This window comes from Oncorhynchus mykiss, chromosome 22 (genome assembly GCF_057628025.1).
Source record: "Oncorhynchus mykiss isolate SJ-2025 chromosome 22, ASM5762802v1, whole genome shotgun sequence".
Lineage (NCBI taxonomy): Eukaryota > Metazoa > Chordata > Actinopteri > Salmoniformes > Salmonidae > Oncorhynchus > Oncorhynchus mykiss.
This window is the reverse complement of record NC_143043.1, coordinates 42854725-42879900: the sequence shown is the minus strand read 5'-3', so window position 1 is coordinate 42879900 and position 25176 is coordinate 42854725. Positions and strand designations below refer to the sequence as shown.

General features: G+C 42.3%; 1 protein-coding gene across 4 annotated transcripts in view; it reads left to right on the top strand.

Moving 5' to 3' along the window:
* LOC110502101 (diacylglycerol kinase beta) overlaps positions 1-25176 on the top strand; it is a 140634-nt gene that overhangs the window by 78546 nt on the left and 36912 nt on the right. For all 4 annotated transcript variants that reach the window (XR_016490636.1, XR_016490637.1, XM_090216108.1 and 1 more), the window contains 4 exons: positions 5583-5668; positions 5978-6067; positions 8928-9088; positions 21874-21938. Coding sequence is in view for 2 of the 4 variants with exons in the window: in XM_090216108.1 (XP_090072234.1) it covers positions 5583-5668; positions 5978-6067; positions 8928-9088; positions 21874-21938 (402 nt within the window). In the remaining 2 variants the exon portion in view is untranslated. The remainder of the gene's footprint in view (positions 1-5582; positions 5669-5977; positions 6068-8927; positions 9089-21873; positions 21939-25176) is intronic.

The window sequence follows — 25176 nt, the reverse complement described above, 5'->3', positions numbered from 1 at the left end:
AAAACAATCAATCATAATCACTAGTTATCTACACATGGTTGATGATATTACTAGATATTATCTAGCGTGTCCTGCGTTGCATATAATCTGACTGAGCATACAAGCATACCAGTATCTAAGTATCTGACTGAGCGGTGGTAGGCAGAAGCAGGCACGTAAAAATTCATTCAAACAGCACTTTTGTGTGTTTTTCCAGCAGCTCTTCGTTGTGCGTCAAGCATTGCGCTGTTTATGACTTCAAGCCTATCAATCCCGAGATGAGGCTGGTGTAACTGAAGTGAAATGGCTAGCTAGTTAGCGCGCGCTAATAGCGTTTCAAACGTCACTCGCTCTAAGCCTTCTAGTAGTTGTTCACCTTGCTCTGCATGGGTAACGCTGCTTCGATGGTGCCTGTTGTCGTTGTGTTGCTGGGGAGGAATGAGGAGAGGGACGGAAGCTATATTGTTACACTGGCAATACTAAAGTGCCTATAAGAACATCCAATAGTCAAAGGTTAATGAAATACAAATGGTATAGAGGGAAACTGTTTTGTTAAATGTGATACGTAGCCAGATCGGTGCTGTAGCTACTGAATTCCCTGGAGTGCTGGCATGCTTGTGTTGTGCATCACTGAGCGTTAGTAAAGTTCACCGCAACGACCAGGAGAGACAGCTGTCTGACATTGGTGTCACCAGCCTTGTCAGTGGTACACACACACACACACACACACACATACACCCACACACCGAGACGTACCCGTGTGATGTTTGCACCGCAGCTGTTTTTTTGGGACAGATGAAAGCCCCTGTCGACACCTTTGTCCTGGCCCAGATGAAAGGTCCCTTTGAAGGTGACACTCTCTCTGGCCAGTCACCAATGCATCTCTCTCTCTCTCTCTCTCTCTCTCTCACTCTCTTTCTCTGTCAATTCAATTCAAATGGCTTTAGTGGCATGGGAAACATGTTTACATTGCCAAAGCTAGTGAAATAGAGAATGAACAAAAGTGAAATAAACAATAAAAAATGTACAGTAAACATTACACTGAAAAGTTCCAAAAGAATAAAGACATTTGAAATGTCATATTGTGGCTAAACGCTGTAATGATGTGCAAATAGTTAAAATACAAAAGGGAAAATAAATAAACATAAATATGGATGGTATTCACATTGGTGTTTGTTCTTCAATTGAAGATCCACTTCAATTTGCTTACTGCCCCAATAGATACACAGACGATGCAATCACCATCACTCTGCACACTGCCCTATCCCATCTGGACAAGAGGAATACCTATGTAAGAATAATGTTTATTGACTATAGCTCAGCATTCAACACCATAGTACCCTCCAAGCTCATCATAAAGCTCGAGGCCCTGGGTCTGAACCTCTCCCTGTGCAACTGGATCCTGGACTTCCTGACGGGCCGCCCCCAGATGGTGAAAGTAGGAAACATCACCTCCACTCCGCTGATTTTTAACACTTGGGCCCCACAAGGGTGCGTGCTCAGCCCCCCCCTGTACTACCTGTTCACCCAGCCAAGCACGCCTCCAACTCAATCATCAAGTTTGCAGACGACACAACGGTAGTAGTCTTGATTACCAACGATGACGAGACAGCCTACAGGGAGGACGTGAGGGCTCTGGCAGTGTGGTGCCAGGAAAACAACCCCTCGCTCAACGTCAACAAAACAAAGGAGATGATCATGGACTCAAGGAAACAGCAGAGGGTGCACCCCCCTATCTACATCGACGGGACCGCAGTGGAGAAGTTGTTCCTTGGCGTACACATCACTGAAAAACTCAAATGGACCACCCACACAGACAGTGTGGTGAAAAAGGAGCAACAGAGCCTCTTCAACCTTAGGAGGCTAAAGAAATTTGGCTTGTCACCTAAAACCCTCACAAAGTTTTACAGATGCACAAATGAAAGCATCCTGTCGGGCTGTATCACCACCTGGTACGGCAATTGCACTACCCACAACTGCAAGGCTCTCCAGCACCCGATGTCACAGGAAGGCCAAAAAGATCATCAAGGACATCAACCACCCGGGCCACTGCCATCATCCAGAAGGCGAGGTCAGACCAGGTGGGACCAAGAGACTGAAAAACAGCTTCTTCTCAAGGCCATCAGACTTTTAAACAGAGTAAACACCATACAACTGTAGTCAGCGTGCAAGCGCCCGGCCCGCTACAAGTAGTCATGAGAGAACTATGGGACAAAGAAATCCCGGCCGGCCAAACCCTCCCCTAACTCGGACGACACAGGGCCAATTGTGCGCCCCCTCACACGTCTGGCTGTGACACAGCCTGGGATCGAACCAAGGTCTGTTTGACGCCTCTACCACTGCAATGCAGTTCCTTAGACCTCTGCACCACTCGGGAGGCCATTGGAACACTATTATTTTTGTCTTACTGAGATTTACGATCAGGGCCCAGGTCTGACATAATCTGTGCAGAAGATCTAGGTGCTGCTGTAGGCCTCCTTGGTTGTGGACAGAAGCACCAGATCAGTATAGTTTTGGCAAGTCGGTTAGGACATCTACTTTGGGATTGACACAAGTCATTTTTCCAACAATTGTTTACAGACAGATTATTTCACTTATAATTAATTCACTGTATCACAATTCCAGTGGATCAGAAGTTTACATACACTAAGTTGACTGTGCCTTTAAAAAGCTTGCAAAATTCGAGAAAATGATGTCATTGCTTTAGAAGCTTCTGATAGGCTAATTGACATCATTTGAGTCAATTGGAGGTGTACCTGTGGATGTATTTCAAGACCTACCTTCAAACTCAGTGCCTCTTTGCTTGACATCATGGGAAAACAAAAGAAATCAGCCAAGACCTCAGAAAACAAATTATAGACCTCCACAAGTCTGGTTCATCCTTGGAAGCAATTTACAAAAATGCCTGAAGGTACCACGTTCAACTGTACAAACAATAGTACGCAAATATAAACACCATGGGACAACGCAGCCCTCGTACCTCTCAGGAAGGAGACACGTTCTGTCTCCTAGAGATGAATGTACTTTCGTGCGAAAAGAGCAAATTAATCCCAGAACAACAGCAAAGGACCTTGTGAAGATGCTGGAGGAAACAGGTACAAAAGTATTAATATCTACAGTAAAACGAGTCCTATATCAACATAACCTGAATGGCTGCTCAGCAAAGAAGAAGCCACTGCTCCAAAACTGCCATAAAGAAGTCAGACTACGGTTTGCAACTGCACATGGGGACAAAGGTCATACTTTTTTGTATGAGAAATGTCCTCTGGTCTGATGAAACAAAAATAGAGCTGTTTGGCCATAATGATCATCGTAATGTTTGAAAGGAAAAAGGAGGAGGCTTGCAAGTTGAAGAACACCATCCCAACCGTGAAGCACGGGGGTGGCAGCATCATGCTGTGGTGGTGGTTTGCTGCAGGAGGGACTGGTGCACTTCACAAAATAGATGTCATCATGTTGAAGGAAAATTCTGTGAATATACTGAAGCAACATCTCATGACATCAGTCAGGAAGTTCAAGCTTGGTCGCAAATGGGTCTTCCAAATGGACAATGACCCCATGCATACTTCCAAAGTTGTGGCAAAATGGCTTAAGGACAACAAAGTCAAGGTATTGGAGTGGCCATCACAACGCTCTGACCTCAAACCTATAGAACATTTGTTGGCAGAACTGAAAAAGCGTGTGTTAGCAAGGAGGCTGACAAACCTGACTCAGTTACACCAGCTCTGTCAGGAGGAATGGGCCAAAATTCACCCAACTTATTGTGGGAAGCTTGTGGAAGGCTACCCAAAACGGTTGACTCAAGTTAAACAATTTGAAGGCAATGCTACCAAATACTAATTGAGTGTATGTAAACTTCTGACCCACTGGGAATGTGATGCAAGAAATAAAAGCTGAAATAAATCATTCTATCTACTATTATTCTGACATTTCACATTCTTAAAATAAAGTGGTGATCCTAACTGACCTAAGACAGGGAATTTTTACTAGGATTAAATGTCAGGAATTGTGAAAAACTGAGTTTAAAAGTATTTTTGCTAAGATGTATGTAAACCTCCGACTTCAACTGTATGTTGAAGAGGGTGGGGCTCGACCTGCAACCCTGTCTCACCCCACGGACCCTTGGAAATTAATGTGTGTTTTTTTGCCCATTTTAACCGCACACTGGATTGTACATGGATTTTGTAATGTTGTATGTTTTTCCCCCAACACTGCTTTCCATCAATTTGTATAGCAGACCCTTATGCCAAGTTGAGTCAAAAGCTTTTTTTGCACTCAACATAGCATGAGCAAAGACTTTGCCTTTGTTTTGGTTTGTTTGTTTGTACATTGGGGTGTATAAGATGAATACGTGGTCTGTCATACGGTAATTTGGTAAAAAGCCAATTTGACATTTGCTCAGTATATTCTTTTCACTGAGTAAATGTACGAGTCTGCTGTTAATGATAATCAGTGGTGTAAAGTACTTAAGTACAAATACTTTAAAGTGCTACTTAAGTTGTTTTTTATGTATAAGTACTTAAATTGTAAAGTATTATTTTTGACAACTTTTACTTTTACTTCACTACATTCCTGAAGAAAATTGTGTATTTTTTACTCCATACATTTTCCCTGGCACTCAAATGTACTTGTTACATTTTCAATGCTTAGCAGGACAAGAAAATGGTCCAATTCACGTACTTACCAAGAGAACATCCATGGTCCCTACTACCTGATCTGGCAGATTCACTAAACACAAATGCTTCGATTATAAACTACGTCTGAGTGTTGGAGTGTGCCCCTGGCTATCCGAAAATTGAAAAAACAAGAAAATCGTTCCGTTTGCTTAATATAAGGAATTTGAAAGGATTTATACTTTTACTTTTTGATTCTTAAGTACATTTTATCAATTACATTTACTTTTGATACTTAAGTATATTTAAAACCAAATACTTTTAGACTTTTACTCAAGTAGTATTTTACTGGGTATCTTAACTTTAAGTATGACAATTGGGTACTTTTTCCACCACTGATGATAATGCAGAGGATTTTCCCAAGGTTGTTGTTGACGCATATCCCACAGGAGTTATTGGGGTCAATTTTAACTCCACTTTTGTGGATTGGGGTGATCAGTCCTTGGTTCCAAATATAGTGGAAGATGCCAGAGCTCAGGAAAATGTTGAAGAGTTTAAGAATAACCATTTAAATTTGTGGTCTGTATATGTTATCATTTCATTTAGTGTGCCATCAACACCGCAGGCCTTTTTGGGTTGGAGGGTTTGTATTTTGTCCTGTAGTTCATTCAATGTAATTGGAGAATCTGTTGGGTTTTGGTAGTCTTTAATATTGCATTCTAAGACTTGTATTTGATCATGTATATGTTTTTGCTGTTTGTTCTTTGTTATAGAGTGGTTTATCTATACATCTCTGTTTTGGATAGATAACTCTTCATGTTGTTGTTTGTCTAGTATGTTCCAATTTTCCCAGAAGTGGTTTGATTCTATGGATTCTTACATTGAGCTGATTTCTGACGTGCTTTTCCTTCTTTTTCCATAGTGTATTTCTGTTGTCTCTCTGTATGTATGTGTGTGTATTTGTATATTTATGTATTTATGTCTTCACAGGCTCAACTTCTTCCATGATGTCCCTAATTTCCAGGTGCTGGCATGTGGAGGGGACGGGACAGTGGGATGGATCTTAGACTGTATTGGTGTGTCTCAATCTATTGGATTACTCATTCATTATACATGAACACAGTAAAATATTTCCCTCATAGCTGTGTGTGTGTGTGTGTGTGTGTGTGTGTGTGTGTGTGTGTGTGTGTGTGTGTGTGTGTGTGTGTGTGTGTGTGTGTGTGTGTGTGAGTGTGTGTGTGTGCCTGATAAACATAGAACACTATAATACTATACTGTACAGTACTCTGGCTACACCTTAATGTTCTTTCTCTGAAATCATTCAGATAAATTCATTCTCCATCAGAATTGTAATTATTATCTTATCATTATCTGTCCATCTGCAGACAAGGCCAACTTTGCAAAAGATCCCCCTGTGGCTATCCTCCCTCTGGGCACAGGGAACGACCTGGCAAGATGTCTACGCTGGGGCGGAGGTGGGAAGCTGTGTGTGTGTGTGTGTGTGTGTGTGTGTGTGTGTGTGAGAGTGTGAGAGTGTGTGTGTGTGTGTGTGTGTGTACGCGTGTGTGTGTGTGTGTGCGTGCGTGTGTGAGTGTGTACATAGATCGCAGTGTGAGTATTATTTTACTCACTGAAAGCTCCCATCAGCAATATTTTCCTCAATATCTTCACCTGTTGAGTTCTTGTGGTTCTAAACCAGTGGAGGCTGGTGGGAGGAGCTATAGGAGGATAGGCTCATTGTAATGGCTGGAATTAAATAAATGGGCGGTATCAAGCACTTCACACATATTGAAACCACATGTTTGACTCCGTTCCATGAATTCCATTCCAGCCATTACAATGAGGCTGTCCTCCTATATATCCTTCCACCAGCCTCCACTGTCCTAAACACATCCTCATAGAGCTAATTTGAAAGTGTTATATAATGCAAAGCAGAGTTCTTATATATTCCCTGCTTGTCATTGACTGGGCCTGTTTTTTGGCCAATGATTGCGACCCTGATTATGACAGACTGCTTGACCTAACCCTGGCTTGTGTAGAGTAGAGACCAGCTGAGCACTTTAGCCAGGCAGCGGGCTTTATGATCTGATGTTTGGAAACTAAATTTACAGTCAGTTCCCAGGGGCTTTTTGACCAAGCACCAGTTGAATACATTATCTTCTCAAAAATATATATTTTTAAACGCAATTGGATTCTTTCTATGAAGACATTTAAGTGTTATGACCATATTTACAGATTGTACAGTAGTAGATACAAAGGCTGGGACTGTGAGGGATGTACTGTGTCACAGTCATCTGTTTGTAGAAGCATACTGCACATGCGTTTGAATTCCTAGCATAGTAAACCAATCATCTAAATTGGGTTTGGTGATACAATCTCCTATTGATCTCCTGTTAACTGGCAGATGTTACATGAAAGATGTTTTGGCCTGTTTTGTAACTATATCAGTCAGGACTGGGCTGTATGTAAGCATACAAACCAGGGCTGTATGTAAGCATATGTGTTCATCACGTATAGTGGAATATGCTTGTATGCAAACATGAAAGAGCATGCTATAAGTAGTCGTGAGCTTTTTTGTTAAATCTTCAGGGTATAAAGTAGGCTGATTGGCTTCTTACATTACATCAGCATTGCTTTCTCCCTCTGTGATTTAGGAAATGTACATGAGGGAGGAAAAGTGTGAGCTCAGACTGTTGGAGAGCACATGGGGGGAAATGCGTGTCATCACACATGGGCCTCGGCTCTCAGTGTCAACGTCCCCTGATGAAGACCTGGGTTCACATTGTTTTTGAAAAATCAAGCAAAGTTCCATTATTTGAAAGATTTCAGATATTACGTGAACCCAGGTCTGGAGCACAGGAGGGGGAACAAGTGCCATCACACATGAACCCTGGCTCTCAGGATGGGTCGCCATGTGAGTGTTAAAGTCCCCTGGTGCTCTGAGTGATGGGTCCTCATTAGACGCTCACACCTCCATGACAGCCACTGGTGTAACCCTAACACCCCGGTCCACCTCTCAGCAGTACCTATCACAGTCATCATTAGAGTAATGGTTCAGACCCACTTGGTCTCCAACACAGAGGACTCGCTCACCGGAGCACCCCAGGGTTCGGGAGTTCTATCCCATGACACAGTTTAATGATGACTCTATTGTGTATGCCTCTACTGTCTACCTCTACACTCTAAAAAATGCTAGGTTGTTTGGTTGACCCAAATGCTGGCTTATTAGGTTGACTCAACTGTTGGTTAATTTGGTTGACCCAACTGCTGGGTGGCAGGCATTGGGTCACTTGGTTTGTTGATGCTGGGTTATTGTGATCCAGCAGGTCAGATCAGAAGACTGGAGGCAAGGTTTAGCAAGGGAGTGGCTTTCAGATAGTTATTTTTTTTAGCCACCTATTAGAGTGTATGTAATTCAAGTGCGTCTGTTCTGTTGTATAGTTATCACATGTTAAGGTTGAACATTGACATTTTTGTAGCTTCAATCAGGCTTACAGAAATTTATAAAATCCCTAAAAGCTTATGCAAATCCAGTTGTTGGGAAAGATACCACCTTGTTATAATATATAATAAGTAATCTTAATACTCTAGAAGATTTTGTAAAATGCAAAAAACTCTCACAGGTCGTCAATACGATCTATCTGAAAGCCACACCTCTAATAAGCCACGCCTCCTGAAATAACTTTATATTACTGTACATTAAGAAAGACCCAACTGCATGTCAACCCAGCATGACAGTAAAAAATAACCAACTAATATTTAAATTAAACCATGTTAGGGTAATCCCAACAACCCAGCATGTTAGGTTATTCACGTAACTGGCTTGGTCAAAATAACCCAGCGTGTGTTGTCCAATATTTACCCAGTGCTGGGTTACCAAAGAACCCAAATTGGGTGTTTTTTAACACAGCATTTTTTGGAGTTTACCAAGAGTCTCTCTCAGAGAGGCCTGGAGGTTAGGAGTTCTATCCATGGCAGTGTACTTACTTACCAACTCCTCTTCATCCCCTCTGGGACATAAGGCCACAAGGACTCTATTGTGTACACCCCTACTGTCTGCCATTAGGCTGTTTTGTCAGTGTGAGGCTTTCAGATGTACTTCCTTCTCACCACTCAATCTTAGTTTTCTCTTTGCTTGCTTCTAGGAATCCAAGGCCTCTGACCTCACGTGAAATGGAATACAGAAAGCACTATACAATTTGATGAATACTAGATCTTATTGAGTGAATAAAACTTGTTCTGAGAGCCTGGGTCTGACAGTGTGGGTGACCTTAGTGTGTGATGGCTGTATCTCCCTGGGTCATGTCTCACCCGTCTCTCTGTCCTGTCCTGTAGGTTATGAGGGAGGCAGCCTGCTGAAGTTCCTGCGGGACATAGAACACAGCACAGATATGATGCTGGACCGATGGAACATCGACATTATCCCTGTAGACAAGGAGGAGAAGGGAGACCCAGTCCCCAACAGCATCGTCAACAACTACTTCTCCATTGGAGTGGTGAGAGAACAGACTACACACACACACACACACACACACACACACACACACACACACACACACACACACACACACACACACACACAGACACACACACTCTGTTTATCAGGTTCACCAGGACATTTTTGTTGACATGCAGAACCAATCACATGCAGAACCAATTTCCAACTTCAAATTTTTATCCTTAAAAACACTCACACACACAATCCTACCTGCCTTTCCATATTCAGATCAAAACAGAAGCAGGACATAGGCCCAGTACTATGCTACAGTATGGGATTGCCTATCCCAGCAGGAGTTAAACCATTTGCAAAATCACTGGTGGTTTCTTAGCCTCTCAAGCAGGTTAATTACTGTTTCCCCTTTTAAAGGGAAGGAACCAACATCGCCATTGTCCCTGTTGCTTAGCAACCCGTTATCACTCTACTCTTTGCTCGTTTGTTGAAACAAACTGCCATGGGCTCGCCACAAACGTATTACACTAGAGGGACCAGAGGGACGAGGTCAAATGAATTCTGTCTCAGTTCTTGTCTTGTTGTCTCTCTGTCAATCCCTGACACTTCAGATGGATGTTTCCTATATCTGTCATTAAAGCTACGGTTGCTTAACTATAAGGTGTCTGCAGCACCTCATTTGAAGGGAACAATCCCTTTAATGGTCTTTCCTGTCTTTATTTTCTTCAAGCCCTCCAGGCATCATTGCACGGACGCCTAAAAATACACATCAGGAGTAGATAGTGGGACTAAGCCGAAGTGTGATTGGTACATAATATGTCTGGACCAATCACAGGTAGGATGAGAAGCAGGGAGGAAGGGGCTAGCTTGGCAGGGTTACCATGGACTACTGTGATGTTATGCAACCCGGCATCCCACTGGTCCCACGCCTGCCACATATTCATCAGGTTTCTGCCAAACACAAGGACTCTACCCTCTTGTTACTGCTGCATTATGGGTACACCCTAGCAAGCTGGTCCCGGATCTGTTTGTACTGTACAGACAGCTCCTATGTGCTAATACAGATAATATAGCAGATCAGAAATCAGGCTAGGAACTCTTTCGAAAGCAGCTTACTGATTTCAGTACTTGATCTCAGCATATTGCTGACTGAACGGAAAGACAATATGCTCTAATTATAATGTGTATTATATCAGCAAATGGCCAAGCCTCTGACCTTTCTATCTAAACAATGGATGTTTCTCCACCATGTGATGCCTGTGTCAGAATGGCCAGGGTGTGGCCAGGGGACCCCCTCTATGTGATTCAGATGTGGGCTGGTGGGTGGTAGTGCCAGTGCCAGAATGGTCCATACTTTGGTTGCAGCCACTGTCTAGTATCTACCCCGGCTGTACACCATGTCTAAAGAAGCGCTGGCTATGTTTTAAACTGTTATTGATGATAGAATTGTTATTTACAGTCCATTTACTGTCCACTAAACTATATATACATTCTGTGTTTCTCAGAGGACCTTTTAAGCTCAAATTCTGATCCCTTTGAAGGATTCTGTGTTTATGTAATCCGCTTAGACCAATGCTATTCCTATGTTGTAGATGGCACTATGATCCAATACGGCATGGCCCTTCCCCAGGGCAACAGATCGCATCACAGTGACTCCAGCAGCCAGGGACAGATGGCTGTGTATCTGGGCACCAATGACACCTGAGCAAAAGAGCGCTAGCACTGTGACTCAGTCACGCCATATAATGTTGTAATCATTGGCGGCCCAGAATCGGGTTCAATATCCATACCCATATTGGGACAGCACTTCCTGCCATCACACTCACAGACCTTCCCTTCGAAAGGCCGGGGATTGGGTTGCCATGGCGTTGGCGCTCTCAAGGCCAATTTTCTAATCTCAACTGTCATCTGTTTCTTGCACAGTAAGTTAATTGTAGATGACATGGTAGTTGTAGTGACTGGGAGAACATTCTAGATAGAGATAAAGATGCTTTGTGGTATTGCTATTTTGTTGTCTGCCTCAGATTACTTTGTAATGCTTTTGGGCATCAGTGCTTTGCATTAAGTACACACTTAAGCTTGATCATATTAAATAACAATTTAAATCTAATAATCATGCAACTTACATCCTAAGAAGAGTCGAACATAAATCCATATTGAGAAGAGCTTCATATGAAATCTTGACCATGAAGTATTTTGATCTATGAAATTCCTGTTTCACAACTCTGGTCATTGTCAACTAAGTTTGATTTGGATACAATGACGCTGACTGAAGATTGCCTCGAGGAAAACAAGCCTTTAACGAGACTGCATTAACATTAACCCTCAGTCAGCACTGTAAACACACAGATCAGATTGGAGAGGAGTCTACATCACAGGAGGCTGCTGAGGGGAGGATGGCTCATAATAATGGCTGGAACGAAGCGAATGGAATTGCATCAAACACATGGAAACTGTGTGATGTATTTGATGCCATTCCACTAATTACGCTCCAGCCATTGCCACGGACCCTTCTTCCCCAATTAATTAAGAAGCCACCAACCTACATGTACGGGTGGCAGGCACCTTGGGTTTCAACCCAATCCCTGAACCCACTTCAGTCCCACATCCCCAGAGAAAATGTCAAAACTTCCTTCTCTACCTTGCCTTGCCCCCTTAACCCCCCTGTGATTCAAACAATTCAGCCCCACTTCAGTCACACATCCCCATAGAAATCTCCAAGGCTTCCCTCCCTGCCTTGCCTTTACAGTAGGCATTATAGGCACTCCATACACTCCTAAAGTGCATTACATTATCCCTGAGCCCTGAGTGATCCCATTCCCAACCATCACTCTGGAAAGAATCTGTCTGAAGAATTAGCGAGAGGGAAATCACACTATGTCAGCAGCCATTAAAGAAGTGTCCTCACTCCTTCCTCACACTTTCCTCACCCCCAGCCCCTCAGTCTGAGGAAGCTGATCACTTCAGGGTGTGAGAGAACGATGAAACCTGACTATCTTTCCTGCCATCAACAAGCCATCTGTTCTCCAAGCGTGGCTCTCTAGCTATGAGAAGAAGAGAGGGCCTGGGAGTGCCTGGCTCTGGCCCCGTCATGTGATGCTCTCTGGCCTTCTGGCTGGTTATGCATTAGTTACAGCTACTTACCCACCGTGTTACTCTATGGACTGGGGATCTGATCCACAGTGACCTGACCTGTGTGTCAACAGCAGGTTGTGTAGTGCTTGCTCAGAGTACGGCCAGGCCAGGCCTCTAGGGAGGGTAGAGGAAGCGAAGGTTAGAGGAGGGGTGGGGGAGGAAGGGGGGAGAAAGAGAGAAATGAAGGGAGTAGTGCTGGCAACACACTGAAGGTCAGAGGAAGTATCAGTGACGGGAAGATAGCGGCTGCCAGGCCCGACCGGGTTACCTCGGTAATGAATGACCGTGCTGAGTGACACCTGGCCAGATAGGAGGGAAACCTCCCCTCAAGCTATCTGTCTCTCTGTCTGTGCATGCTCTACTGTACATGCACAGATACACACTACTAGCTACAGTTGAAGTTGGAAGTTTACATACACCTTAGCCAAATACATTTTAACTCAGTTTTTCACAATTCCTGACATTTAATCCTAGTAAAGATTCCCTGTCTTCGGTCAGTTAGGATCACCACTTTATTTTAAGAATGTGAAATGTCAGAATAATAGTAGTTCTTGCATCAAATTCCCAGTGGGTCAGAAGTTTACATATACTCAATTAGTATTTGGTAGCATTGCCTTCAAATTGTTTAACTTGGGTCAAACGTTTCGGGTAGCCTTTCACAAGCTTTCCACAATAAGTTGGGTGAATTTTGGCCGATTCCTCCTGACAGAGCTGGTGTAACTGAGTCAGGTTTGTCAGCCTCCTTGCTCGCACACACATTTTCAGTTCTGCCAACAAATGTTCTATGGGATTGAGGTCAGGGCGTTGTGATGGCCACTCCAATACCTTGACTTTGTTGTCCTTAAGCCATTTTGCCACAACTTTGGAAGTTTGCATGGGGTCATTGTCCCATTTGGAAGACCCATTTGCGACCAAGCTTTAACTTCCTGACTGGTGTCATGAGATGTCGCGTTAATATATCCACATAATTTTCCTACCTCATGATGCCATCTATTTTGTGAAGTGCACCAGTCACTCCGGCAGCAAAGCAACCCTGAAACATGATGCTGCCACCCCCGTGCTTCACGGTTGGGATGGTGTTCTTTGGCTTGCAATTCTCCCCCTTTTTCCTCCAAACATAACGATGGTCATTATGGCCAAACAGTTCTATTTTTGTTTCATCAGACCAGAGGACATTTCTCCAAAAAGTATGATCTTTGTCCCCATGTGCAGTTGCAAACCGTAGTCTGGCTTTTTAATGGTGATTTTGGAGCAGTGATCTGCCTTTCAGGTTATGTCGATACAGGACTTGTTTTACTGTGTTTAAAGATACTTTTGTACCCGTTTCCTCCAGCATCTCCACAAGCTCATTTGCTTTTTTTTCTGGGATTGATTTGTACTTTTCGCACCAAAGTACGTTCATCTCTAAGGCAGAAGACAGAAGGCATCTGCTTCCTGAGCGGTATGACGGCTGTGTGGTCCCATTGTGTTTATACTTGCGTATTATTGTTTGTACAGATGAGCGTGGTACCTTCAGGCGTTTGGAAATTGCTCCCAAGGATGAACCAGACTTGTAGAGGTCTAAAATGTATTTTCTGAGGTCTTGGCTGATTTCAAGGTAGGCCTAGAAATACATCCACAGGTAAACCTCCAATTTACTCAAATGATGTCAATTAGCCTATCAGAAGCTTCTAAAGCCATGACATAATTTTCTGGAATTTTCCAAGCTGTTTAACGGCACAGTCAACTTATTGTATGTAAACTTCTGACCCACTGGAATTGTGATACAGTGAATTATAAGTGAAATAATCTGTCTGTAAACAATTGTTGGAAAAATTACTTGTGTCATGCACAAAGTAGATGTCATAACCGACTTACCAAAACTATAGTTTGTTAACAAGAAATTTGTGGAGTGGTTGAAAAACGAGTTTTAATGACTCCAACCTAAGTGTATGTAAACTTCAGACTTCAACTGCATATATACACAGATACACACTACTAGCCATATATACACAGATACACACTACTAGCTATATATACACAGACACACTACTAGCTGTATATATATATATACACAGATACACACTACTATACATACACAGATACACAAATGCACAGTACTAGCTATATATACACAGATACACACTACAATACATACTCAGATACACAGATACACACCACTATACACATACAGATACATACTACTAGCTATATATACACAGATACACATTTACACACTACTGGCTATATATACACAAATAGACACTACTATACATACACAGATACACTACTAGCTATATATACACAGATACACACTACTATACATACACAGATACACAAATATACACTACCAGCTATATAGACAAGATTCACACTACTATACATACACATTTACACATGTACACACAACTAGCTACACACTAGCTACTAGATACACAAATACACACTACCAGCTATATGGACAAGATTCACACTACTATACATACACATTTACACATGTACACACAACTAGCTATATATACACAGATACACACTACAATACATACGCAGATACACAGATACACACCACTATACACATACAGATACACACTTCTAGCTATATATACACAGATACACATATACACACTACTAGCTATATATACACAGATGCACACTACTATCTATATATACACAGATACACACTACTATACATATACAGATACACACTACTGGCTATATATACACAGATACACATATACACACTACTAGCTATATATACACAGATACACATATACACACTACTAGCTATATATACACAGATACACATATACACAATACTAGCTATATATACACAGATACACATATACAAACTACTGGCTATATATACACAGATACACACTACTAGCTATATATACACAGATACACATATACACACTACTAGCTATATATACACAGATACACACTACTAGCTATATATACACAGATACACATATACACACTACTGGCTATATATACACAGATACACACTACTAGCTATATATACACAGATACACATATACACACTACTAGCTATATATACACACAGATACACATATACACACTACTAGCTATATATACACAGATACACACTAATAGCTATATATACACAGATACACATATACACACTACTGGCTATATATACACATATACACACTACTAGCTATATATACACAGATACACATATACACACTACTAGCTATATATACACAGATACACATATACACACTACTAGCTATATATACACAGTTACACACTACTAGCTATATATACACAGATACACATATACACACTACTGGCTATATATACACAGATACACATATACACACTACTGGCTATATATACACAGATAAACATATACACACTACTAGCTATATATACACAGATACACATATACACACTACTGGCTATATATACACAGATACACATATACAAACTACTGGCTATATATACACAGATACACACTACTAGCTATATATACACATATACACACTACTAGCTATATATACACAGATACACACTACTAGCTATATATACACAGATACACAGATACACACCACTAGCTATATATACACAGATACACACTACTATACATATACAGATACACAAATACACACTACTGGCTATACATACACATATACACACTACTATACATATACAGATACACATATACACACTACTAGCTATATATACACATATACACACTACTGGCTATATACACATATCCACACTACTATACATATACAGACACACATATACACTACTAGCTATATTTACACATATACACACTACTGGCTATATATACACAGATACACAGATACACACTACTAGCTATATATACACAGATACACATATACACACTACTGGCTATATATACACAGATACACACTACTATACATATACTGATACACAAATACACACTACTGGCTATATATACACATATACACACTACTATACATATATAGATACACATATACACACTACTATACATATACAGATACGCATCATATACAGTAAAAAAACAGACAACGTTTTAACACTAATCCAAATGAATCTAGATACCCTCACACAACTTCACACAACTTTACACATCTTCACACATCTTTACACATCTTTACACCTCTTTACACATCTTTACACAACTTTACACATCTTTACACAACTTTACACAACTTCACACATCTTTACACAACTTTACACAACTTTACACAACTTCACACAATCTCACACAACTTCACACATCTTTACACATCTTTACACATCTTTACACAACTTTACACAACTTCACACATCTTTACACATCTTTACACATCTTTACACAACTTTACACATCTTTACACAACTTTACACATCTTTACACAACTGTACACATCTTTACACATCTTTACACAACTGTACACATCTTTACACATCTTCACACATCTTTACACATCTTTACACAACTTTACACAACTTTACACAACTTCACACAATCTCACACAATCTCACACAACTTCACACAATCTCATACAGCTTCACACAACTTCCCACAACTTCCCACAACCTCACATAACCTCACACAACCTCACATAATCTCACACAACTTCACACAACCTCACATAACCTCACACAACTTCACACAATCTCACACAACCTCACACAACCTCACACAGATATACAAAGACAAGACACTGTATATAACCCCAAATGATACAAATTAACTCTAGAGGGAAGCAGCATGCATTGCTTCCATAAAAGCACACACTCCCATATTCACAGGAACAGGTCCCCAGCGAGTCGGGTTAACACCTGCTACCAACAGCTATGATGACAGGGGCACAGATGGACTCCACAGCGGCACAGCGGCTCGCTATGATAGGCTCGCTATGACCCTGTATGGACATGTAGATCAAGAGCTCCAGTTCAATTTGACCGTCTTCACATCTCTTATTGAAAAGCTGTTTCAATGGTGATTCTCCAATGAGTTTATACCAGGCTTGATCTTACTTTGTGTCCAGGGGTTGAGAGGGGGAGAGACAGGGGTGAGGGTTGAGAGGGGAGAGTGAAAAGGGGAGATAGGGGTGAGTGTTGAGAGGGGGGAGTGAGAGGGAGAAAATAGGGGGGTTTAAAGGGGAGAATGAAAGAGGGAGATGGGGAGAAGTTTGAGAGGGGAGAGTGAGAGGGGCAAATAGGGGGAGGTTTGAGAGGGGGGAGATATTGATTAGGGTTGAGAGGGGGAGATAGGGATTAGGGTTGAGAGGGGGAGTGAGAGGGGAGATGGATTAGGGTTGAGAGGGGGAGATAGGGATTAGGCTTGGGGGGAGAGGGGGAGATAGGGATTAGGGTTGAGGGGAGGGAGTGAGAGAGGGGGAGATAGGGATTAGGGTTGAGAGGGGGGAGTGAGAGGGGGAGATAGGGATTAGGATTGAGGGGGGGAGTGAGGGGGAGATAGGGATTAGGGTTGAGGGGGGAGGTAGGGATTAGGGTTGAGAGGGGGAGATAGGGGTGAGGTTTAAGAGTGGGGAGATAGGGGTGAAGGTTGAGAGGGGGGAGATAGGGGTGAGGATTGAGAGGGCGGAAATAGGGGTGAGGGGTGAGTGTTGAGAGGGGGAAATAGGGGTGAGGGTTAAGAGTGGGGAGATAGGGGTGAGGGTTGAGAGTGGGGAGATAGGGGTGAGGGGGGAAATAGGGGTGAGGGGGGAAATAGGGGTGAGGGTTGAGAGGGGGGAAATAGGGGTGAGGGTTGAGAGGGGGGAAATAGGGGTGAGGGTTAAGAGTGGGGAGATAGGGGTGAGGGTTGAAAGGGGGGAAATAGGGGTGAGTGTTGAGAGGGGGGAGATAGGGGTGAGGTTTGAGAGGGGGAGATATGGGTGAGGGTTGAGAGTGGGGAGATAGGGGTGAGGGTTGAGAGGGGGGAAATAGGGGTGAGGGGTGAGGGTTGAGAGGGGGAGATAGGGGTGAGTGTTGAGAGGGGGGAAATAGGGGTGAGGGTTAAGAGTGGGGAGATAGGGGTGAGGGTTGAGAGGGGGGAAATAGGGGTGAGGGTTGAGAGGGGGAGATAGGGGTGAGTGTTGACAGGGGGGAGATGGGGGTGAGGGTTGATAGGGGGAGATATGGGTGAGTGTTGAGAGGGGGGAGATAGGGGTGAGGATTGAGAGGGCGGAGATAGGGGTGACACCCACTTTTCCTCTGAATCTCCCTCAAAGGTTGCAGATGATATCCCCACAGCACACGTTCATTTTCCCGAAAGGGCACTACCCAAAATGGGTTGAAAACCTTTCTTTTCTAGCGAGTGATTTGTTTCTTTGTCCACTCCTCCCCCTTCACACCCTAGATACAGAACATGTAGTCCTTCAATGTATCAAATGTCATGATTTCTTTCCACCGCTCTACCTCCCTTTTTTAAACATGGCACAAGGCCTAGAGGTTAACAACAAACCAACTCCCCCCATCCCCCATCTTCTAATCACTATGCCTAGTATTTGTTGTATGGTTTATGGTGTTCATCCAGACCGCCAATAGCACCTGTTTCCCCAGGTTCCTGTTTAAATGGATTCCATGTTCATAGCCACTGAGCCATGCCAGGCTGGCAGGTGCAGAGATATTTTGGGACACAATAGTTGCTGATGTCGTGGGACATACAGTGCCTTGCGAAAGTATTCGGCCCCCTTGAACTTTGCGACCTTTTGCCACATTTCAGGCTTCAAACATAAAGATATAAAACTGTATTTTTTGTGAAGAATCAACAACAAGTGGGACACAATCATGAAGTGGAATGACATTTATTGGATATTTCAAACTTTTTTAACAAATCAAAAACTGAAAAACTGGGCGTGCAAAATTATTCAGCCCCTTATTCAGTTCAGTGAGGATCTCTGAATGATCCAATGTTGACCTAAATGACTAATGATGATAAATACAATCCACCTGTGTGTAATCAAGTCTCCGTATAAATGCACCTGCACTGTGATAGTCTCAGAGGTCCGCTAAAAGCGCAGAGAGCATCATGAAGAACAAGGAACACACCAGGCAGGTCCGAGATACTGTTGTGAAGAAGTTTAAAGCCGGATTTGGATACAAAAATATTTCCCAAGCTTTAAACATCCCAAGGAGCACTGTGCAAGCGATAATATTGAAATGGAAGGAGTATCAGACCACTGCAAATCTACCAAGACCTGGCCGTCCCTCTAAACTTTCAGCTCATACAAGGAGAAGACTGATCAGAGATGCAGCCAAGAGGCCCATGATCACTCTGGATGAACTGCAGAGATCTACAGCTGAGCTGGGAGACTCTGTCCATAGGACAACAATCAGTCGTATATTGCACAAATCTGGCCTTTATGGAAGAGTGGCAAGAAGAAAGCCATTTCTTAAAGATATCCATAAAAAGTGTTGTTTAAAGTTTGCCACAAGCCACCTGGGAGACACACCAAACATGTGGAAGAAGGTGCTCTGGTCAGATGAAACCAAAATTGAACTTTTTGGCAACAATGCAAAACGTTATGTTTGGCGTAAAAGCAACACAGCTCATCACCCTGAACACACCATCCCCACTGTCAAACATGGTGGTGGCAGCATTATGGTTTGGTTCTGCTTTTCTTCAGCAGGGACAGGGAAGATGGTTAAAATTGATGGGAAGATGGATGGAGCCAAATACAGGACCATTCTGGAAGAAAACCTGATGGAGTCTGCAAAAGACCTGAGACTGGGACGGAGATTTGTCTTCCAACAAGACAATGATCCAAAACATAAAGCAAAATCTACACTGGAATGGTTCAAAAATAAACATATCCAGGTGTTAGAATGGCCAAGTCAAAGTCCAGAACTGAATCCAATCGAGAATCTGTGGAAAGAACTGAAAACTGCTGTTCACAAATGCTCTCCATCCAACCTCACAGAGCTCGAGCTGTTTTGCAAGGAGGAATGGGAAAAAATGTCAGTCTCTCGATGTGCAAAACTGATAGAGACATACCCCAAGCGACTTACAGCTGTAATCGCAGCAAAAGGTGGCGCTACAAAGTATTAACTTAAGGTTGCTGAATAATTTTGCACGCCCAATTTTTCAGTTTTTGATTTGTTAAAACAGTTTGAAATATCCAATAAATGGCGTTCCACTTCATGATTGTGTCCCACTTGTTGTTGATTCTTCACAAAAAAATACAGTTTTATATGTTTATGTTTGAAGCCTGAAATGTGGCAAAAGGTTGCAAAGTTCAAGGGGGCCGAATACTTTCGCAAGGCACTGTACGCTAGGTTTGATGGGGGGGGGGGGGGGCTGGAGAGGTTTAATGGGGTGCCCCGAAGAGATTAGAGGCTCCAGAGGATAGTGGGAGGAGGGTAAAGAGGTGAGGGTGATGCGACGTGCCATACCTTCCGGTCTTTTCCAGTCTCCTCTCTTCCCTCGTATTTTCTCTGGCGCTTTCTTTCTCTCTCTCCAGGGCTCTCTTTCTCTGTCTCTCTACCTCTCTCTTCTCCCGCTTGTGTCTCTCTATCTTGACACTGCCTTTGCTTTAATCCTTCTTTGTGTTAGCAGAACGTGTTCTAGCTTCATTTTGTGCAATGTCACCAGGACAACATCAGTGACTAGTGACACGGACTTTTTTTTCCGTTGTTGAGAATAAGTTTGACCTGATGAAATTTCCAAAGGTTCTTTGTCCATTTATTTCTAGGAGCAGATAAAAATGACCAAAATAACTGCCATCTTCATTGCAGTCTTGTTACCATTCTCATAACCACCATCACCACAACTAGTAGGAAGCCAGTTGCCTCTCTCTCTTTTGGACATGACGTTCATTGCTCATTTAACAATTTCCTCCATACCCTGTCCTCTCTCCACCTGCCCATTACCGGAAAGCCTCCTGTCTCCTTCTGATAGAATCACTTATTTATCTATTGTAATGCTTTCAATCCTAGACAGTCGTCATGTCTCACTCTGTGCCATGTTCATAGCACAAGACTAATATGAGTGAGCTCATCCTGGCCTCAGGTCAATTAAGAGCTGAGGCGGGCTCGGGAGAACACACACCAAAAACCCATCTTCATAAGTGGGGTATTCCTAGTGTTGGAGCCATTTGACTGATTATGTCTACCCCTGCCCCCAGAGGTCCTCCAGGGATGGGGTCAAACACACAACACAGGGGTGGGCAGGAGGATAGGTTTGACGATGGCGCCGATGGAAAAGGGTTCCAACCCAGCTTTCCCATATAGTGACTTTTATTTTTAAGCTCGTAAGCAAGCATTTCATTTTGTACACACTGTACATAGATTTTTCTAATTTTCTTTTCTTTTGTGTTATTGACTGTATGATTGTTTATGTGTAACTCTTGTGTTGTTGTTTTTGTTGCACTGCTTTGCTTTATCTTGGCCAGGTCACAGTTGTAAATAAGAACTTGTTCTCAACTGGCCACCTGGTTAAATAAAGATGAAATAAAATAAATAAATAAATTGTCGGTGCATGTGACAAATAACATTTGATTTGAGGTGGTGACATTATGAGCCTGTTATCAGGCCTAGTGCAGTCCCAGGATCACACAGACCCAGGATCACACAGACCCTGGATCACACAGACCCTGGATCACACAGACCCAGGATCACATAGACCCAGGATCACACAGACCCAGGATCACACAGACCCAGGATCACACAGACCCAGGACCACAATCACAAAAGTGGAAGGTAATGCCCCAGTAAAAGCCTAATACAGCTCTATGTCTCCCCCTATAGGACGCCTCCATCGCTCACCGCTTCCACTTGATGAGAGAGAAGCACCCAGAGAAATTCAACAGCAGGTGAGAGATTGATACAGACTTCATTCCACTTAAGCTCATGTGTACTGGTATCCCTATGTTGTCTCATATTGCTTATTTGGACACAGTGAATGGTCATTATTACTCATTAGCTGCTCCCAACTGCATCAATTACTACCACAACTAGATCCAGTCCCTCTCTGTGCTCTGAAAAATACTAGAGCAGATTCAGCCTCAGTGGTCGGAAATCAATAATAAGGCAGGACACATCCTGCCTGCTTAGTGACAGCCAATAAATTGGCGTTGTCTGGCTTCTGTCTGTGATGTTAATGGTAACTAACTGATATGAGGGATTTGAGGGTTCCTAAGAAGGAATCCATGCGACCAAAGTCCGACAGACAGACAGACAGACAGACAGACAGTATGACTAAATGCAGCAAGAGAATGAATAAAAGCTCTTAATGAAATATCATGTAAGGGTTTGTCTCTCCCTGACTGTCTGAAGGTGAATCTGTCATCTCTGCTTAAGGCAAGATAAATCAAAGTGTAAAGAACAAATCATAGTTCTCAATCATGTCTCATTGTGTCTCATTATGTCTCAATTCAATCATGTCTCATTGTGCCTCAATATGTCTCAACTCAATCATGTCTCATTGTGTCTCATTATGTCACAATCAATATTCCCTTTAAGCTGCTTTACTCAAAGCCAGTGGCGAGTTGTTAGTTAAAACTGAAAATGTAAGGGGCCTAAACAGCTGACCTGGGGAATACCTGATTCTACCTGGATTATGTTGGAGAGGCTTCCATTAAAGAACACCCTTTGTGTTCTGATAGACATGTAACTCTTTCTCTACAATATATCAGGGGGTGTAAAGCCATAACACATATGTTTTTCAGCAGAAGACTATGATAGAATAATGTCTATCGCTGGCCAATCGGATGGCTCAGATGACCGTGTTTGCAGTAACGTAGCAGGCATAAAAGAAAGCTTCAGCAAAGTTGATACTGTGAGATTTCAAAACGTTTAAAACCATGACTAGAGAGAGACTGTCAACGAATACAGCAAAGAGCTGCTGTTTTTATGAGTGAGTTCATGTTTAAGTTGTTACTCAGCACTGTCAACACTTTGTATTCAAAACTTTTATAAGCCATAAAATACGCGTTCTTCCTATTTCCGCTACAACAAGCACTGCAGCTGTAATGAATGAGTAGAAAACTGTATCTATAGGCTGACTTTGTTGTTATTATTAGCGTCATGGGTCTTTTTTAACATTAAGGAATATTTAACTTTCTCTGTTCATAAGAGTAACAACATAAGGTTGTGCATGAGACAGAAATAATGATGTGCAACACAAGTTTTGCCAACAGCTGGATGACAGTGTCCCTTTTTGGTCAGTGTCAGTGGAGGAAAGGGAGAGTGGAGGGATGTTGAGGCGGACCCTCAATCTGCTGCTCTCTCCATCCACTGAGTCTGACTATTAGATGCAGGCACCTTCAGCCCAGTAAAGTAAAAATTAAAAGCAAATTATTGAAATGTATCCTCACTCAGCTGTGCTTCACAAATAATACAACAATGGATCTATTATCAGTGGGATCATATAGCCTACCTAAAATGTTGAAATATAAATGTCCCAAACAACAGTCAATTTACTTAACTAGGCAAGTCAGTTAAGAACAAATGTGTATTTACAATGACGGCCTACCCAGGCCAAACCCTAACCAGGCTGGGCCAATTGAGCACCGCCCTATGGGACTCGGAAACACGGCTGATTGTGATACAGCCTGGATTTGAACCAGGGTGTCTGTAGTGACACCTCTAGCACTGAGATATAGTGTCTTAGACCACTGCGCCACCAATTTATTGGCAGAACAATTCAAGCAAAGACAATATACAATAATAATGTATTGGGCCTATAGCTTACTGCAAAAACGTAATTGCTGCATTACTGTTTTTAATTGGTTAATGTTGCATAGGCTTACATTTTTTAAGTCATGTTAAAAACAAATCTGAGCGGTAGAGGTCAGCATGAATTTTAACTCAAAGTGATCTTGACTCAGACAAGGTCGGTGACCACTGTTTTAGATTTTTCCCTGTTAACACTATCAACGTTTCCCTTTACTGTGGCAATTGTGATCGAATCAATGCAATATTATCCACTTTTAATGCAACATACCGAAACGAAGTGAACTAAGCAAGAGATTTTGTTGTAGGCAGAATGTATCGGAGTAGAATTCTATTGCATTGACATGCACTACTAAGCCCATACTTTACATAGACCGGTGAGGCATAAACAATCAGAGCTGCAGTAGGCCTATATGAAAATAGATCATTGCCATATATGGATCAATACCATTTACTTTGAACTGGACTGTGTTTACAGCATGAGCAGTTGTGAGTAGGTGCACTTGTTTTGAGATCAAAGTGGCAGCTGCCAGGTGTGCACATTTTGTTCATATCCTTTGCTAGTTAGTGAGTTATCAGCCCAGTTATATATAATTTGCAGTCAGCAATAGGGGAGGGATTGCTTCCTACAAGAATAAAACTTGTTAATTTCTAAACATCTCTAAAAAGCAAGTCAGGTAAAGAGGTATTTTTTTGTCTTAAAGGGGCAGTGTTGTATTTTGAGACAGCCTTGACTTAGCTAAGTAGCCAATAGACAGAGGGTATCATGGTTCTCTGTAATAATGGTATGCAATAATAATGCATTTTATTTTGTAAAGTGGTTTCTTGCATCAAACAACACAACATTTTCAGTCACCTTGTCTGAAGGACAAGTGGATAAACAGCTTATTGTCAAGCCCTGCATGTTTTTTTTTTCTAAAGTCTCATGGAATGTAGGCCTACATTGAACACCACACATTGGCCGCTACTGTAGGCTGAATGATATAATTTCCATGTAAAAATGTTGTGGGATGCATTTTCTCAATTTTTTTAAATGGTAGGTCACTCTGGTACTGTAGTGCTACATTAGGATGAAATATCCACAATAGCCTACATGGCTACTGTTAACTGTAACTTAAAACAGGTACAGCCTCAGTGTTCACAGTAAACACATGCTGAAAGTTGCACAGAATTTTCACAATGTTCAAGTTTGCTCTCAGCAGATCTGAAATTTGCTTAGTGCCAAAAATAATTAGAGGGAACATTGGTCTCAATTCAGTCATGTCTCATTCTGTCTTCAAATTGCAGAAATTGAGGGAAAGAGGAACATCATTTGGGAGGTTGACGAGCTTAATGGGCAGCAAACAATGATGTCATGTCATGATGTATGTACTAAAT